Source organism: Silene latifolia, chromosome 7 (assembly GCF_048544455.1).
Source record: "Silene latifolia isolate original U9 population chromosome 7, ASM4854445v1, whole genome shotgun sequence".
In the NCBI taxonomy this organism is placed as follows: Eukaryota; Viridiplantae; Streptophyta; class Magnoliopsida; order Caryophyllales; family Caryophyllaceae; genus Silene; species Silene latifolia.
In genome coordinates this window covers 121,819,806-121,839,918 of record NC_133532.1, presented here as the reverse complement: position 1 = coordinate 121,839,918, position 20,113 = coordinate 121,819,806, and the positions used below count along the sequence as shown (strand labels likewise).

The following is a 20,113-nucleotide window of genomic DNA, read 5'->3' as shown; positions in this document are numbered from 1 at the left end:
AAACTTGTATCGTTTTACCAACTTTTCACTTACTTTCTCCCCCTAAGGTGGTAAAAACTATATTAAAGATAGATTGCAATCATTCACTTGACCACCTTAGAATGGGATTTCTCATGATAAATGAGATTTCATGAGTGGGCATTATTGTAAGATTTTATAAGATATCTGGGGAGTAGTGTATAATGCAATTGATTATCAATTTGCTGAATAAAAATGCCCAATAAGAAGATCAACTTGTTCACTTAATAAGAATAAAATTGTGAATTTAACGGCACAAAGTACTTATATTTCTGTTATGCGGCTTTTAAGCCACTGACGATAATATCAATTCGTACAATTGAACTTACAAGGTCTTTTCTACCTTGAGTACTGTTATGCAACTTCAATGTTTAGATCTTCTAGGTATCAATCACACACAATTTTAGTCTTTGTACTTGCGTGTAATAAAATGCACCCCATATGCTATACTCAAAAGAGTGTCAGCACATTACTGTTTGAGTAGAATCAAGGCTTAAGAAAACGGGTATAGAAGGGATCCCGATGGCCTCAATTTTACATCATAATTCTTTTACTCGTACTTTAAAGCAGTGGTGTTCATATATTTTCAATCATCATTTTATGCCAAATTTGATATTTATTTGCATTTAATTGCAATTCACTGTGAAGTTGACTATGTCTCAATATATGTGCAATTGTGCACTTAAATGCCAAACTCATTGAATGATAAAATTATGATTAGCTATTTAATATCATATGTGCTCAATATATGATTTGATATAGCCATATAGATAGGACACCCTTAGTGTCTCGTATAAATTGGCAAGATTGATCATGTATTAATATCCTTTTTGGAAATAGGACGATATTATTCTGTTGAGTAACCATTGTCATCTTCTGCATATGACGAATAATTTAAGATATAAGAAAATGAAGAATTTGATATTTCATTAGGTAATGAAAATAAATAAACAATATGGGTAAGATTACTCCATAAATAAACTAGTCTCTCATTCAAATATTGAATACTAGCTCACCTTAAAGTGATAAAAGACTGTCTCACAGTGAATTGTTAGGAGGCCGTCTCACATTAAATTGATAGGAGATGGAGCACATATGATAATGGACCGTTCTCACATTAAACTGATAGGAGAATGTCTCATATTATATTGATTGACGATTGTCTTAAATTATAATGACGATCATGTCATGTTAAATGGATATGAGATCGTCTGAAATTAATTAGATAGGAACTCGTCTGAATTAAATAGATATGAGATCGTCTTAAATTATAATGACGTTCGTGTCTCATGTTAAATAGATATGAAATCTTCTAGTATTAATTAGATAGATAGGAGATCAATTAAATGGATAGGTAGGGGACTATATCGTATAAATAGATAGAGGATTGACTTAAATTAAATAGATATGAGACCGTCTCACATTAATTAGATAAACACTCGTCTCAATTAAATTGATATGAGATCATCTCGAATTAAATAGATAGAATGCGGTTTTACATTGAATAGATAGAAGACCGTCTTATATCATAACCACATATAGATGGTCTCACTTAAATTGATAGAAGATCGTCTTAAATTATAATAACAATCGTCTTATGTTAAATAGATCTAGGCTACCAATATCAGATTGACATCTGACTAATTCACTCATAGATTGACTTTCAAAAGAAAATCATGCATTCGCAAGTTGCAACAAATCAAACAACATACTCGACTAAATAAACGGGATTTTGGCCTAACCAAAATCAATGGGTGACCATTTGACAAAGATAATTACAAATTCCAAGTCCTAAATCAAAATGAGGTAAATAGAAACGTGATATGTAATCATTATTCCCAAATCCTAATCCAAGTTTCACGTATAGATGAAATCAATACTAAATTTATTGTTAGTTGCACCGCTTCTATAAAATTAGCAGCCCCTCATTACCTTTTAATTGATTAATACAAAATGTGAATTCAAGCGAACATAAGCCCCTTTACAAATCAAAAGTTCGAGAGATTGAGAGATTACCTTTATTGCTCCAATACACGAGAAATTGACGAATAACTACAATTCTCAATAGGTAATTGGGAAAATTAGTGGATGAACTAATCTCTTAGATTATATGCTCAATTAACTAGAGATTCGTGCTGATAACGTGTTTTAGAATAAGAATTAGAGAAGAAAGGGTATAGAGAAAACAAGTAAAAGATTGAGAGAGGAAAGAGAGTTATCTATTATTCATTACTGATGGGAGTATATATAGTACATAGGAGAAGGGTGAATCGGAACCCTAATTACATATATAATGGGTATAAGCCCAATGGACATCCACACTAACTAATATTTCATAACAGTATTAAATTTGTTAATTATCAGCCCGAAAGCTCGCTTTAAGCCCGCATGGGCCGGGTTTGGGCGATAAAATAGGCCCGTACTTGTAGCCCACCCCGGCCCGCACACTTGGGCTTAATTTAATGCTTGGGCCCGGCCCAACCCATGATCACCTCGAATTTAATTTAAGTAATTTACAAACAAATTCTATAAATACTTAAGTAAAATTAAACACTAATAATATAGTTTTAAAAGGGTAGTAATACCTTGTATTTAGTTCATGAAATTATTTCACGTAAAGTATAAGGTTTTGGAAAATATAAAATATATGGAAAAACAAATATTTATTTAATTTAAGTAATTTACAAACAAATTCTGTAAATACTTACGTAAATTAAACACTAATAATAGAATTTTAAAATGGTAGTAATACCATATATTTAGTTCATTAAATTATTTCACATAAAGGATGAGGTTTTGTAAAAAAAAAAAAAAAAAAAAAAAAAAAAAAAAAAATCATTGCTTAGCAATAAATTTAGTAAGTAAAACTAAAATAATTGTACTTATAATTTTGTTTTCATGTTGAATTTAAATGAGACATTTCCATTCCGTTTTTATTGTTTAATTATCCTTTAAAATTTATTCGAAATTAATTGTTTTTTCGAAATTAGTGATAAATGACTTAACTATTAGTATCTATACAATATAATAAAAAAAGGTAAGATGAGTAGTTTATTATTTGACGTGTGTCATGTTAAGCAATTTTAAGTGCCACATTTTATGTTTTTTTTTCTTTACATTTTATTAAGAATAGTAAGAGACTATGAGTTGGTATGTATAAATTATGACACAATGAATTATCATGATTAATTTTTTTAGTGAAATTATGATACAATGAATTTGCATAATTAAATGTATTAGTGGTAACTTTTTAGTTGCTCACTGAATTTGTATAAATACCTCTTCATAGAGAAATAAAAGAATCAAGCAAATACAAAATCAATATTGTAACTCTCTAAAGTCAAACACGTTTTATATCACTCATCCTTAATTCTCCATGGGTCATGTGAAATGTACATTGAAGACAAACATTCCATCCGCCTCTGTTTACCTGTTTTATTGTGCTTTGAAAATCAATTGTTGAATTTCATATAAATTTTGGATCTCAAAGGCGCTACATTGCTACTAAAGTTTAAACTTTTAGTTTGTTTGCATGTTGATTTCTCCTTATTGTTCATAGTTTTCATAGTATAAAGCTACAAATTTAAAAAAATAATATTTAAGTTTTGCGTAAAATAAAAAAGTTCAACTTCATAGTTATGATGTCAAATAACCAACTCTGGTTTCTTCTTTGCTAATCTCTAAATCACGTGATTAGTATTTGTAATTTGCTTATAAGGTGATTAATTTGCTTACATGTATTTTTTTGTTGACATGCATGTAGTACGTATAGATTATGTAATTGAACAAGCCAATATGGAAGATGTTGTGCATTCATTAATTAGTTTGATATACATTGCTAAGACAAATTCGTCCTATTTCAAAATTCCGACAGATTTGCAGTATGTGATTAGTTACAACCATTGTTTGGTTTGAAACGTGATGTAGAATATTCGGTTGTTACCCTACAAAGTAATTAAATACAATAAAAAATGATTATGCATATGACTCGAGACAATAAGTTAAATCATCATGTTTAGAATGTTATATAGATTATAACTGAAATACAACTCAAATTCACAAGATAGTCCAGCAAAATGAATTTAAGTTTGCATACTTTGTCATTAACATAAGAATTTCCACGTAAATAAAACTATGTATTTCTTCTTTGTTTATAATGTCATCAATTAAGTACACGTCGACTTACTAACAAAAAAATGCATTTCAACTTCGCAACCCACTTTGAACAAATATATGCATGAATAAGTTTTGGGTCCTGATTTTCACACTACATATGTTACTCATCGCAGTACACGTATGACAATTATACCCTTTCATTTCCACTCTCATTTTCCCATCTTATGTCTCTGAAAATTATTCTTCTCTCATCTCTTCTCTTACCAATCACCTCCATCGATACCGCCAACTACCACCGTTAATCACCACCGTCAAACCAGATACATGGGGCATGGGTGGATAGGTTACCGGCATAGAAATGTGGTGGTGGGGCAGTACGTGGGTTTGCAACGTGAAATAGTGGGGAGTAGGACTTGGGAGGGGGTTGGGTTTACGTTTAATGGAAATTTAGTTTAATTTTTTGGGTTAATTCATATGAATACTCCATACTATTACCCATATTCTCAAAATAATATGAACTATGTTTTAACTTAAAATATACTCAACTTTGTATACCCTTTTCTCGTAATAGAATCGCCTAAATTTTAACCTGTTATATCAGGTAATAAGTGACATATTACTGATGTGGCACTAATACTACTACTACTACTACTACTACTAATAATAATAATAATAATAATAATAATAATAATAATAATAATAATAATAATAATAATAATAATAATAATAATAATAATAATAATAATAATAATAATAATAATAATAATAATCCCCTTCAGTGATGTTTGATTTCAGAAAAGGGGAAAAAGGGGGAAAAAATTAGAATCAATCTAGGTTTTAGCAAACTTACTTCCATTTATTTTTCATGATAATTTCAAATTCAGTTACAAATTTGTTCATGAATCACTCAAACCATGCCGAATAGAAATGCTTGATCATCTAATCGACGATCTCCGGCGATAATTACTGATTTCTCCTAGGATTTCGCGCTCGTGAATTTTAGATTATTATTTCTGTGGATTTTGTGAAGATAAGATATTAATCTTATCATATTTGCATTGGATTCTTCATTTTCTCCATCTTCATCAATGGCAACGATCAAGAACCTTCAACAAGACCTCCAACACCTTCCACTACGACGCCGTTTAATTCAATAGAGAAGGAAGCAGAGCCGCCACAACATGTGGTAGGACTGCGCGCATCGTCGTACACAGTGGTGAACTCGGTGATATAGAAGAAAGAGGATGAACCAGAATGATGTTTTGATCCGAGGATTTTGATGATATATTGGGGGTCGGGGGAGGGGGCGATGATGTTTGATTTTACTAAGTGACGACGATCGTGGTGGTGGTGAGTGAAAGGTAGGTGGTGGTGGTGGTGGTGGTGGGTGAGTGGTTCACTGATTCTGGGTAATTGGATAAGTGATTTTGGTGAAGAAAGGCAAGTAATGGAGTGGGATTGTTTTTTTTTTTTGGTGAAGTAATGGGGTGGGATTGTTAATAGAGGTTATTATGTTAATCCTTGTTTTAGATATTTTTTTAAGAGATGACCTGACTAGCAGGTAGTGGGTTATCGGGTGTATTATGAGAAGAGAAGGTTAATAGATCGGTTTATTGTGAGATTAATTGAAGTTGAGAGTAATATAAGAATACCACCTATAGTTTGGAGTATTTTTGTTAAATAACCCTAATTTTTTCTTCTTCTAATACATTAATCTTTAGCCTTCTCGTCAATCGTCATGTCGTATGTGGCTATGTGAAGTGCATATTGATCCTATCGCTGGCGCGGGCCCCTGACCATTCTTCATTCCCCCACCACTCTTTTATGCCCAATTACCACAAACCCTAAATCAATTACAGAAACTTTGGTGTAAATAAAAGAACAACTGTTAAACATAAAAGAAAAACATTCATTTGATTAATATTAAGATAACTAACGAATTAATACATGTTCTATACTTGAACTATCATCTATAATTGAAAAAAATTGTTTATTTTGGGACATGTAAGTGCTAACGATAGACATAATTGAATTTAATGTCTTTGGTAGCAAGGGTAACAAATGGAAAATTGGAGAGAAAAAGTATTGAAATGAGTAAAAAGCGTACTGCGAAAATAAATTACGTATTATTAGAAGATTATACTCTGTATTAACTACCCACTTCTCAAACTAAATTCTTCCCTATTTTAAATCTTACAACAACATGGATTATTTCACAACATGTGTCAACCATTTTACATTTTATCTTAAAATCTTTTATTTATAGTTGAAAAAAAATTGTTCTCCATTTTCCTTCCCCTTCATTAAATTTTCGTATCAGAACAAAGTTGTAAGGATGCGTCTTGATAAAACCCGTGCATTGCACGGGTCACAAAATTAGTTAAGATTACATACAGCATATAAACTTCGAATTAATTCAAAATAAATTAGCAAAAAATTAATGTAAAAAGTGTAGAAGTAAGTTGTATTACCGATTCGGAATCGCCTTAAAGAAAATGTTGAAGAAAACGAACATTGTAGAAGATGTAGAACGAAGGAACTTTAAACTTTAAACCATTTTTAATGAGAGAGTGAAGAATTATGAATATTTGTAGAGAGAGAATGAAAATTACTTAGAGAATTTTGTTATGGTGATAACTGATAAAGTATGCACTATACTGTGAATGGTGGAATGGCGGGAGTTGAAAAGGTGGAGTTGTGAATTTAGTTATAGGATTCTATTGGACCCACCGTTGACAGCAAATATTGTTGCATGTTCAAATGGGGTTAGTTTCTGTAACACCTCCATACTCCAAGGTGTCTTACCAAGACCACCTTATACATGGAAGTGCTACCATTTCGGTTACCCGAGGTATAGTAATCAAAAGTGACCATCAAGAAACATAATTTAAGCATAATGTTTAAAGTGATTACATCAAAACCAACAGTAAAGTAAAGTACAACTGTTCTAAAACAAAATTACAACTAAAGTAACAAAAGTATTGTGATAACACAGCGGAAGACTACTATCAGACTTGTGGCGACTCCATTCCCAGCTAATCCCGCGCGCATCTATAGTATTCCTGCTAAACAACTGCTCACCACCCCCGAATTCATCACCACAGTTTTTAAAACATTTAAACGGGGTCAGTTACTGATTACACAATATAAGATAAAGCAAGATAACAATACATACGATCACCCAACTCCGTCACATCTCCGCACATCTGACTACACACTAAAATGTGTAGCCCTGCCAGAATATCCATCGCAACAGATATTCCACACCGCCAGTGGGGGATCGCAGCCGTTCCCACCTAAGCCCCGCTTATCATCTCCGAGCGAAAACCCAAGTTTCTTAATGTGCACATCCCCCTTGTGACAGAAACGACAAGGGGCGAATCAAGGGCGTGAAACCACTCCCGCAAGTGACTCCACTCAGCCGAGGACGCGTCTCGTGAACCACAGACAAACACATCCAACCAACTATATAACAACTATTACCAATTACAATACCAATATGATAAAGACCAACAACATCACAACCATCACCAATCAACTATCAAACACAATTTAATCAATAACCGAGTAGGGAAACCCTACTTAGAAAAGCAATCACCAAGAACATTACAATCAGCTATTCAAAACCGCTCTTCTACGAAATCACCTCCTATAATCACACAATCATATAATTACTATCTAACAATCACAATACTCCAAAACCCCCCAAAATACCAAATTAGGGTTTCAACCAAAATCAATGAAACAACATAAAAACTATACTAAGATCTTATCCACAATGTGACGGTCTCAACGGCGTAAAGAACTCAGGATTCCGACGACACAAGCCTTGGGATTTAATAGCAATGAGAGAGAGAGAGAGAGAGAGAGAGAGAGAGAGAGAATGTAACTTTGTTTTAATCTTTATGAAAGTTAAAGTAGGGTAAAATGAAAAGAAACCGACGGATTAAGTTTATATATCTTTCTCACGTTGCTATCAAAACCCGTCAAAAACAACCCGTAAGACCAACTTACTCGATCGAGTAAATCACTTACTCGATCGAGTACCCCCTACGCGATCGAATAGCTCACTTACTCGATCGAGTACCCATCAGCAGTACACTGTTTCGCACTTAACACTCACTTACTCGACAGAGTAAGCCCTACTCGATAGATTACCCAACAACACATAAAACCGTAGTATTATAGTTTCGGCTTTTGTTTTTATTTTTTTGGTAAAATACTGCACACTTTTTATTACTTCAACAAAAAAATATCGTTTTATTTTACAGCGCATCGAAAAAATATATAACATTTTATATTATAGGGTAAAAATAAGACAAATAATCACTTTATGCATAAAAATAAAGGAAAATGAAGGTGAAAGAATGAAATTATTATTTAAGGAGATTGTGAGAAGAAATGGAGAGAAAGGAAATGGAGAGGTTCCATTTCTGAAAAAAAAAAATTGTTCATTTTATATTCAAAACTAACCACTTTTCTAAAAAAAAGAAATAATCACCTTTTAGCATAAAATCATTATTATTTACATAATCTTTTTTCTCGATCGCACTATACGACAGTCACCGAGTATAATTTGCATCAAATCTTAGTTCAAACTTCAAAACTTCCGCCTCTTATATATCCAAAGTCAAAGATTCTCATTTAAGGTGGTACTATTCGTTTAAAACTTAAGACGACTTAAGTATCTTACCATTTGTGTACATAAAATAAATATATTACGGAGTACTTTTTATATATATTCTTATATATACAAGTTAACAAGTAGTATTTATTTAATTTGTCTTAATCATAAGATGGATAGTGTCGTCTTAAGGGAGATTTAATGAATGTTTATGTACCCAAAGTTTGATAGAGTCTAAGTTTTAACATCAACAATGTGCGCACGTATTAGCAAGTAGTCACACAAACAAACGTTATTGGGCACCATCATCTACCGAACAGTCAAACACCATGTCCTTAAGCTATAAGCCTACGACATACTCGTGGTAGCAAGTGGCACCATACAGTCATGTACCACACAAGACTGACCTAGTGTGAAATTCTAAATCATCACGTATTCAACACTGACTCGTTACAAACCTCCTATTTCTACTGCTGTTAAAAATAAAAATAAAAATAAACTTGACTCGTTATATACTTATATACGTGACTCGTTTGAGCTTATAACGATCAAATAAATAGCTGGAATAAATGAAAAATATATAAGAATTTATGTATCAAAAAAAAGAACGAATTTGCTTAGTTATGAATTTGATACTGTATAAAAACACATAAAATAAAATGTAATACTCCGTATATGAGAATTATCAACATAGTGTCTTGTTGACAAAAACTTCTCAAAAACTTGAGCTTAATCATAAGAGAGTATGTTGCTTCTATAAGCCCTTAAGATATACCGAGTTTCTATGAAATTTTATTTATAAAAAATCAAAACATAATCCATTTTATCATTTTTTAACGTATGTCTTAAGAGCACACGATAAGAAATTAATTGGAGACATTTATAAGGTTATTCATTAGTTATGGACCTTATGGTAAATATTAGTTTGTACATCAATGTCTGATGATATGTCAGATGATATATTATTCGGCATTGTTCTCTGCTTATCTTCTTTATTGAACACACATTAAAAAAACCATTCTTTTTATTAATACATACTCCATTTTTTTTTTTAACTTGTCAAAAAAAAAAAAAAAAGGTATGGGTATACGGTATACCTACACCCTTCAAATGGTAGATTCCTATACCAAATCAAAGGACAACAAAATGTGATAGAAGATGTCATAATTACAACTATAAACAACCTTTAATAGTACTACTACCAAACATGATCACCATCAAAATGACAAGTGCAATCCCTTAAGTATTACACCCACCAAACCTTCTTTCTTTGCCTATTTTATGCTTCATTTACATCCATTGATTTTCTAAATTCTTTTGTAACAAAATTCCAAGAAAAATAAAATAGAAGAGACAATTTCCTTCTTCACCTTGCCCTCTCTTGTAGGGCTAGGTCAAATTCTCTCCTTTAATAATCTCCATTTAATTCTCCACTTTTCATCAAAATTCATCATGAATTTTACAAAATCATTCAATACAATGACTACCCTACAATCAAATCTCCCCTTATTACATTAAAACCCAATTTCAACCGCGAAAAATGGAGAAGAAAGGCGTTATTTTGATGCAAAAATACGAACTAGGCCGGTTATTAGGGCAAGGTACATTTGCAAAGGTATATTATGCAAGACACATCGTTACGGGTCAAAGTGTTGCAATCAAAATGGTTGATAAAGAGAAGATATTAAAAGTTGGATTAATTAACCAAATTAAACGAGAAATCTCGGTTATGCGACTCGTTAAACATCCTAATATCGTACAACTTTACGAGGTTATGGCAAGCAAGACGAAAATATATTTTGCCATGGAATATGTTAAGGGTGGTGAACTTTTTAATAAAGTTTCTAAAGGAAGATTAAAAGAAGATCAAGCTAGAAAATATTTTCAACAATTAATTAGTGCAATTGATTTTTGTCATAGTCGTGGCGTATACCATCGTGATCTTAAACCCGAAAATTTACTCCTAGACGAATATGGTAACCTAAAGGTGTCCGATTTTGGATTAAGCGCGTTACATGATTCAACTAGACAAGACGGGCTTCTCCATACAACTTGTGGTACCCCGGCCTATGTAGCGCCCGAGGTTATTAATAAACGAGGTTATGATGGTGCAAAAGCTGATATATGGTCATGTGGGGTCGTGTTATATGTTTTATTAGCCGGGTTTTTACCATTTCATGATACAAATTTGATGGAATTGTATAGGAAAATTAGTAGGGGGGATTTTAGGTGTCCATCTTGGTTCCCACCCGAGGTCCGAAAACTCCTATGTAAGATACTTGACCCGAGCCCATTTTCGCGGATAACCGTGACAAAATTGATGGGTAATAATTGGTTCCAAATTGGGTTCAAACATGTTGAAAGGCCCAATAATAAGGATGACCTTGTTGAAGGCTCCCCGAGCACCCCTAGGGATGTTCGGGCTGCCTTCAACGATATTGATTTTGAATGTGGCCCATCGGAGAGTAGTCGAGATTCGAGCCCAATGAAACCCACATGTATGAATGCTTTCGACATTATCTCGCTTTCACCGGGTTTTGATCTCTCGGGCCTATTTGACAAGGCGGGCGTGGCGACCAAGCCCAAGAATCGATTTACCACGGCTAAGCCCCCGTCGATGATTATGTCGAAATTCGAGCAAATAGCAAAATGTAACAAGAGGTTTAAGATACATAAGAAAGGTGGTATAGTCAAATTACAAAGTAGCAAAGAAGGAAGGAAAGGACTACTTAAAATTGATGCCGAAATATTTGAGGTAGCACCTACATTACATGTAATTGAGGTCAAGAAATCGTCCGGTGACACAATCGAGTATAACGATTTTTGCGACCACGATTTGAGACCGGCATTGAGGGATATTGTTTGGACATGGCAAGGAAATGCAACAATTAATCAATCTCATGAACAAGTTGTTGTATAGGAGATGTGTTTTTTTAGACTAATTTATTTGGTCTTTTTACATCATCCTATACACATACAAGTTCTAGACAAATATACTTAATTGATTCGAAGCATTACTCTTTCTATCCCAGTAAATAGTTTACGCTTACTTTATTTTGTGAGGAAAATAAAGTAAATATAGACTATTAACTGGGACAGAAAGAGTACTATTGTAATCCTTACTCTATTCCCCTCCCGAGTTTATACCTTCCTTCTTTTGATTCAATTTCGTTTGTTATATGTCTTGTTGAAATGAAAGAGAGAAATATTTTAGTTGTTGATTTGTAAGTTGAAAAACTCGTTGATATGTTACACAAGTTTCTGCCTTAGTTGATTTTCTTGGGTTAATTTGTATGAACTCTTAAGTATTATGTATAACTTTTTGGTTTATTCTTACTTTTATATAAGTTTACAAGTGTTTTTGTATGAAACTAGATCATTGTATGAGTGGTTGAAGGTCAAAACTCAAGTGACTATAGAAAATGAGTTTTCCATGTAGATGTAACGGCGAAGCCAGAAATGTTAAAAGTGTGAAGTCAGGTTTAATGTAATTGTCATTCGTTTCTTATAGTTTCATGCATAATGTTAAGAAACAGTAATTGGGTTGACACGGTCACGACATGAAATGTAAAAATGTGAAGTCAGGTTTAATGTAATTGTCATTCGTTTTTTATTACTCAAATGGCATAAATATATATAATTTCCCTTATAGTTTCATGCATACTGTTAAGAAACAGTAAATTTCTGTATATATCATAACCTCTAAAATAATACTCCGTATAGAAAATCTCTTAGAGGTTAAGACTTAAGACGGAGACATTGTGGATAATAAGTCGCTCAAGTCTATTTCCTCCCTTTTCTCTCAAAAGAACTACGTTCAAGTCCATTTCATGGTACAAGCCCAACCCACCCACATAAACTTCTCAATCCAACCCACTCCAACCATCAACCTAACCCAACCCAACCAAAGACAGCAAGAAATTGATTTTTTAGGTGAATTTAATAAGGAATTCCTCCTCTTCCCTTTCTTATTTTCCAACAATTATTTTCTAAGATAAAATTAAAACCGTTAAATCATCTCAATATAAAATATGGACTATTAGGGTAAGATTATATTAGTAGTCTTGAGATAAGACTTTGACAAGTCTTAAGACAAGATTTTGATAAGTCTTAAGACAAGACTCGCTTAAGCTTACCAATAATCTAACAAAGTCTTAACTTGAGCTTGAAAATCCAAGAATCAACTTAAAATTTTGGGTGAGTCTTGAGTTCTTGACCCCACATTCAAAAGAAATTATGTAAGGAGTGGATCTCATGTGTCATTTCTTTTTGTTATTTTTTTTTAAGTTTGTAAAAAAGAAAAAGTGAAATGGAAAAGTAGAGTTTGGAGTGAGTCTGACTGATAATGTATGTAGTTTGAGCTAAATGTGAACAATAAAGAAATAATAAAAGATAGTGAAAAACTGATGTGACAGAGTCTTAAGACATTGGCGAGTCTTACCAATAATCATACCCTTAAGAAGAAAGGAATAAATCTAATTAAATGAAATTCATGGTATAAGCCTATAGCTGGCAAAAGCTTACCCGGTCTAACGAGACTTGAAAATTGGGTGAATCAATACACAGTCGACCATAAATCGATAACTGATAGCAGTCTTATTTGTCTCAACCCGAACCTGTTCTGAATTGACATGGACTGACTCTTGAACCGATATTAACTCAACCAAATGGGTAACCCGATAACAAACTAGTTTAAAAATGATGGAAATAAGACCAATTTAACATTAATCTTAATTGTTTTCACTTATAACTAAATTTAATACATTCTTACATTATTTTACACATGAAATTAACCATCTAACATAAGATAAAATATATGCTTGCAGCTTGACCCAGTATTGACCTGAACCGAAGCCAACTCGACTTTACACCTGATGATGCCCCGACATGAACTGTTACCGACCAAAACCCGTCATTGACCCCGCACAACCCATACCGAGATGACCTGGCCTGCTCTAACCCGACCCATAATCAACCCGAATGAACTGATAAACACCTCTACACAAGCCCAACCTACCAACCAAGTGGTGTTAGTCCAGTGGTAGCCGGGTTAAACCTTGAAGCTTGCAGAAATGCAGGAGTTGAGAGGTCTCGGGTTCGACTACCAAGGTGAGGCGATGATCACAGCCATGCAGCCCCCAAAGGGGTGGGCTTACGTGGTTAAATGTGGTGGTCTTTGGAATACATGGACCGGAGGATTCAACCCCTCGTCATCAAAAAAAAAAAAAAAAAAAAAAAAAAAAAAAAAACGTACCCATATAAACCTTCTCAACCCAACCCAAGAACCTAGCAAGAAATTGATATTTTAGGTGGATTAAAAATTTCCTCGTCTTCCCTTTGTTAGTTTCCTACCATAACAATAACAACTAAACTAAAAAAACAAACAAAACCACTTAAACAAACATCAACAACCTACCCACACTTAGTAACTACCCCACTTCATTTTCCAACCAAACAAATCTCAATCTCTTCCATTTCAACATTCCCTTCACCTCCTTTTTCACCATCCCAAAACACACAAAATTCTTTCTTCATTCCTTCATTCACACTTTCAAAAAAATGACATTTTTTAATAATCTCACAAAACTCTTCATTCTCTTCACACTATTATTTCTCACCTTTGTTGACTCAAAATGCACTAAACCCTCAGATTTTCACCTTATTCTCAAAGCATTCAACTCAACTTCTTCACCCTTAAACTCTTCCACTATTTTCCAACATTTTCCTAAAAATTGTTCTTCACAAATTAATGAAATTAATCTTTCATTTCATAATTTAAGTGGTACTATTTCATGGAATTTCTTAAGAAATCTTTCACATTTAAAATCCCTTGATCTTTCCCATAATACCCTTAAAGGGTCTATCCCTAGTTGGCTTTGGTCACTTAATTCACTCCAAAAAGTCAATATTTCTAACAACTATTTTGGGGGTAATTTGGGTATTTCACCTGAAATTCATTTCTCAAATGTGAAAAGTATTGATCTTTCTAATAATAGGTTTACTAAACTGGGTAATTTTTCTGGGTTTTCTAATTTGAATTTCCTTGATGTTTCTCATAATAATTTGAATATTTTATCATCTGGGTTTTTTAATAATCTCAGTAAATTAAATCATTTAGATGTTTCAAGTTGTAACTTAACTGGTAATTTAAATCCCATTAAAAAGTTACCATCTTTGAAATATTTAGATGTTTCAAACAATAATTTATTGGGTAAATTCCCAATTGATTTTCCACCATTACAAAATCTTAATTTCCTCAATATTTCATTTAATAAATTTACTGGTAATTTTTTACCAAAATATTACCAAAAATTTGGTAAATCTGCATTTTTAAAAGCTGGGGATTTTACTGTTTCTAATATTATTACAACAAATTCAAAAATCCCATCTCATAAACTCACAAAAAAACACAATCCCAGTAAAAAACAGAGTAAAAACAGAGAACCCAAATTAAAAAACAATAAATTTAAGTTGATACTAGCATTGTCGTTTGGTTCACTTGGGGTTGTCGTTTTGGTGTTTGCTTTGTTGTACATTATTCATAGAACTAAGTTGAGGAACAGTAAAAAGAAATGGGTCATTTCAAAGCCTATACAAGTTCCCTACAAGATGGACAAATCCGGTCCGTTTGAGTTCGAGACTGAATCAGGTAATAATAGGATTACGTAAATAATCAAATTGTTTCATTACGAGTATAATACCTCACTTAACTCATTTGTTTCAATACGTTTGAATAAAATACGCTCCATAAAAAGTTTTAAACGTAAAGAATCAGATGAATCGTAGACTCATCTATTTCTCTACGTTTGAATAAAATACCCCCACGAAAAGTTAGTTGAATATTATTTACGAAATCCTATTATTCAGGAACATCATGGACGGTCGAGATACGAGAAGCCACCTCAGCACCAGTAGTAATGTTTGAGAAGCCATTGATGAGTTTGACTTTCAAAGACTTAATAGCTGCCACGTGTCACTTTGGAAGGGAGTCACAGCTGGCAGAAGGAAGATGTGGGCCCCTATATAGGGCAGTCCTACATGGCGACCTCCACGTGGCAATTAAGGTTTTGGAAAATGCAAGAGGAGTTGACAATGAACAAATTATAGCTATGTTTGAAGATTTGTCTAAGCTTAGACATCCTAACTTGTTGCCTATTTCTGGTTACTGCATTGCAGGTAAATTTAATTTTACTTTTTTTACTTTGACTTTTTTTTTTTCTGTTGTTTTATTATCTGAATTTTACTTTAGATAGGTTTGTAGGTTACTATATTTACCCTTATGATGTTTGGATAGAAGTACAAGTTTGCAAAAAGGTAACCCTAGATAGTGGTACTAAATCTTCAATCTTAGCACCAGTCAAATATGGACTAGATAATATTGACTACGACGACGAGAGTTATAAATTTCGTTTCAATTTTGATTATAAATTGTGATTTTAAAAATGGTTGTTATCGATATCTCTATCTACTTAAAAAAATGTATTATGCAAAATGTCACATGTGTGGGATGTCTAATATGTTTAAAATATTTTCCGAGTTCTCAATTTCAATTTTTTGGACGTATGAGTGTATGACCAATTAGTTCATTTTGTCGCAATTTCTCAATTATATACGGAGTATGTAACATTGTATTTGGTACAAAGAAGAACGTGATGAGATAAATTACCGAACACAAATTTTAAAATATGTTCGAATGTTATAGAAAAAGTTACAAATTAAAAATTTAAAAGGTGAATAAATTACCGAACACAAATTTTTATTGTAACAATGAACATATCTGTTTTATGCTTAAAATGAATCAAATAGATGGAAGACGAAATAAAATCTAGGGAACAGTAAAAAGCTTTTTCTATTTATCGAAATGGGTATCCGTCTTAAGAGAGACCAGCCAACAACGTATAACCAAGTGTTATTTTTAGTATAGTTGACCTAAATTGAAATTTTGGTATGGTTGAAATATAAAGAAGTTAGGAAAAAATGGACCTACACAGCAAGCATGCAATAAATAGGGCTCACGGAAAGATTTAAGGCACCTCTCTTCTTCTGTGAAATGTGAATAAATGTCGTACAACAGATGATATTTATTGCATGGAAGAGGTCACGTAAACGTAAGGGCAGTGAAACATGCAGTTTTCATCATTATTTTTTGGAAACTTGTGTTTTTTTCTTTCAATTTTTTCACTGTCTTGGTAATTTAAAATTTTGTTCTATCTTCTTGACTGTTTGGCGCATTCATACAATACAATATATTCTTATAATTCAAATTGTTTTTTTTTTTGAAGTTGTGTCTCATACATATTGCTCACATATTACGGCATTTATGGGTTTTTTTGTTTGTATTGAGTGCCATAATGTAAACAAAGCTTCAAATGTCAAGGCATGGGATAAGGTGTGGGGGCATAGATTAGATACGGAATAAAAAATTTTAGTTAAGACGGTTTTAAGTTAAGTTGATATTTGTAACTAATTTAAATGAGGGAAAATTAAAAGCAAGGTTAACTTGTGAGACGTTTTAAGGAAGACGGTCCAAATAAAGACCTACCATTAAATTACCATTTTTTAAAAAATTCATATGAAATATTAACCTTTTAATTTAATAAGTCTAATTCTAAGATTGGTAAGACATTTTTGGGGTTGGTATAAAATCAAAGGAGAAAATATAACAATTACTACTCTTTTTGTTTTTCTGTGTATGACGGTATGTTTTAACTCATATATTTTGCAAGATATTGAAGTAAAAAAAGCGACAATGACGTAAAATATGAAAATGACATAAATAAAAGAAAAAACAATAGAGAATATGTTTTTATGTTTTAAAAAGTTCATAATTGTGCTTTTAAGTTGGTGAAATTTTTGGGGAAAGTGCTAAAGAGAGTGAACTAGTAGAGTGCCGTTGTTGTCAAGGAAGTTGATTTGGAATCTAGAATAATAAAGATGGTCACTTTCTCTAAACAAATCTACATTATATATCTACATAACTACTTTTATTTGTTTTTAATCTATTTTTGTGTTAAAAGTATAAGAAATGTGCATTTATAAGTAGTTGAAATAGTTAAGAAGATCCCTAAACAAGGTGTATATTTTGTTAGGTTGTTTGGAATAGCCACATCTAAACTAAGTTCTAAAACAAGTCATATTTCAATAATCACTAGCAACTACCTATTTAAACAAGAACACAACTACTAGAATGTCATGTGTCTTTAGTGTAAACCCCTCGATTTAGTAGAGGACCTTAGTTATGTCGAAAGGAGGTTTAACCCTGCTGATTTTCATCTTCGATATAAAATTATCATCCAGTCTCCTTGGCTCAGTGATTGATCGAGTCTCAAAATATTCACACACGGAGTTAATAGTCTAATAAACTTCGACCTCCCTTATCATTTACTCCAAGATCTACCACTGCTGGCTCGGTTGACTGCGGGACTTAACGCTTATGATTTTAAATTGAAAAATAAGATAACGTCAGCAAATGTTTATGGTACTGATTCTAAGTAAGTAGTGTATGCATTTCACAATAGTAAAACCATATGCTAAAGATTTAAATGACTACTTCAAAATATTAATACAACATAAATATAGAACAAAGACATAAGATATTTAGTTTGAGCAACCAACCAACAACCACTCATAATAAAATTAAATTTTAATTTTAATTTGGATGTTATCTTGGGAGACATAGCAATTATTTTATTTGTGATGAGCTACTTATTATTTCATTTATGAAATGGACCTTCTTTTTCAATGCATTATTGTAAGCTCATCAATATAATGTACTTCATATTTATGTTGAAAATCTATAGTTGTTTACCATCCATCATTTAATTTGTCAGGAAAGGAGAAGCTAGTATTGTACGAGTTCATGTCCAATGGTGACCTACACTCATGGCTACATGAGCTACCCGCGGGTAGACCTAACGTGGACGATTGGAGTACCGACACGTGGGACTACCAAACCGACCCCGAATCCACTCCCAATAACCACATTGCCACATCACCTGATAAACTCAATTGGCTCACGCGCCATCGTATTGCGCTCGGAGTAGCGCGTGGGCTAGCCTACCTCCACCATGCCCGGTCAAAGCCAGTGGTCCACGGACACCTCGTTCCCTCGAATATTCTCCTTTCCGATGACCTCGAGCCTCGAATTGCCGACTTTGGGATGTGCTTAGATGGCAATGTGGGGTCAGCTGAGGATGACGTGTACGGGTTTGGTTTGATTATAATCGAGTTATTAACTGGTCAACCCATTGCTTCAGAGAACATATTAGGTCAAATTAGAAGATCTGTCAGGGACGGCCACGGGGCTAAAATGTTAGATCATCGACTTAAGCTCGACGATGGCTCGACCACCAGTGCTGCCGTCGAGTGCCTTCGAGTCGGCTACTTGTGCACGGCGGAGAACACTAGTAAGAGGCCTACAATGCAACAAGTGCTTGGTTTACTTAAGGACATACACCCTTAGTTAACTAACTAGACAAGTAGACATGGTCATGTAATTGTATAGGTAAATTTGTTTGAGTTTCACGCTCCTTTGAAAGCGCGTGAGTGAGTTAAAAGAGGAAAGTACTCTCCTCGAGTTCTTGCATCTTTTATTTACGGTCCCGAAAGAGATTTACTTTTTTTACCCCACACGTCATCTTAAAACAAGGCGTACAAGTCTCAGGTGACTTTTGCCCGCGTTCTAGTTATTCTTTTACAAATTATCGCGTAAGACGGTTTTCAATAATGTTATGGTGAGTTCCCAACTCCCCTCGCATGATAAGTGTATATAATATCTTGTTTTACGTCGTTTCTGTATTTGTTGTTTTATCACAAATTCTTATCTAAGATTGGCTTAACTTAAAACGGTTCTCCCATCCGATAAAAATTAAGGTGAAAATTAAAAAAGATTAGGAGAGATTTTAAGTAAAATCAATGGATGTTTTATTGATGTGACTCACCCAGTCACGCTAATATAATATGAAATAATCGGTCTTTAGAAAAGCTTACTCAATATCGTGTGGCACTCGTCGTCTAAATTTTCACCCTCCACAAATTATCACGGAAGACTGTTAAACGCATATAAGGATTTACGATTACTTCTACGCTTTATTTGTTACCAACTTGCTAACTTTAAATAAGTTTAATTTTTATGTGCTATTATGAGGTCATTGTACGATATCTAAAAATCTTACGGAGTATAAGAGAACGATTGTTAGGCGTTTTGTTTGAAATATTATTCAAAGAAAATTTCTTTTAAATTTTACTAGTTTTAACCTGTGCAAAATTGCACGAGATTGAATATTCAACAATTTAATTCAATCTATAAACATAGAAAATAGTGTTGCATAATTATGATTTGTAATACTATTAAAT

At 33.0% G+C, this 20,113-nt stretch overlaps 2 protein-coding genes across 2 annotated transcripts; both read left to right on the top strand.

Annotated features, from left to right (window-relative positions):
* The first annotated feature begins 10,073 nt into the window (after positions 1-10,073).
* Positions 10,074-12,084, top strand: LOC141592863 (CBL-interacting serine/threonine-protein kinase 20). The gene has a single exon (XM_074413735.1). The coding sequence runs from the start codon at positions 10,299-10,301 to the stop codon at positions 11,676-11,678; it is 1,380 nt and encodes a 459-aa protein (XP_074269836.1). The 5' UTR covers positions 10,074-10,298; the 3' UTR covers positions 11,679-12,084.
* Positions 12,085-14,157: 2,073 nt separating this feature from the next.
* LOC141592861 (calmodulin-binding receptor kinase CaMRLK) lies at positions 14,158-19,385 on the top strand. The gene is made up of 3 exons (XM_074413733.1): positions 14,158-15,407; positions 15,626-15,934; positions 18,589-19,385. The coding sequence occupies exons 1-3, from the start codon at positions 14,318-14,320 to the stop codon at positions 19,218-19,220; spliced, it is 2,031 nt and encodes a 676-aa protein (XP_074269834.1). The 5' UTR covers positions 14,158-14,317; the 3' UTR covers positions 19,221-19,385.
* Positions 19,386-20,113: the final 728 nt, after the last annotated feature.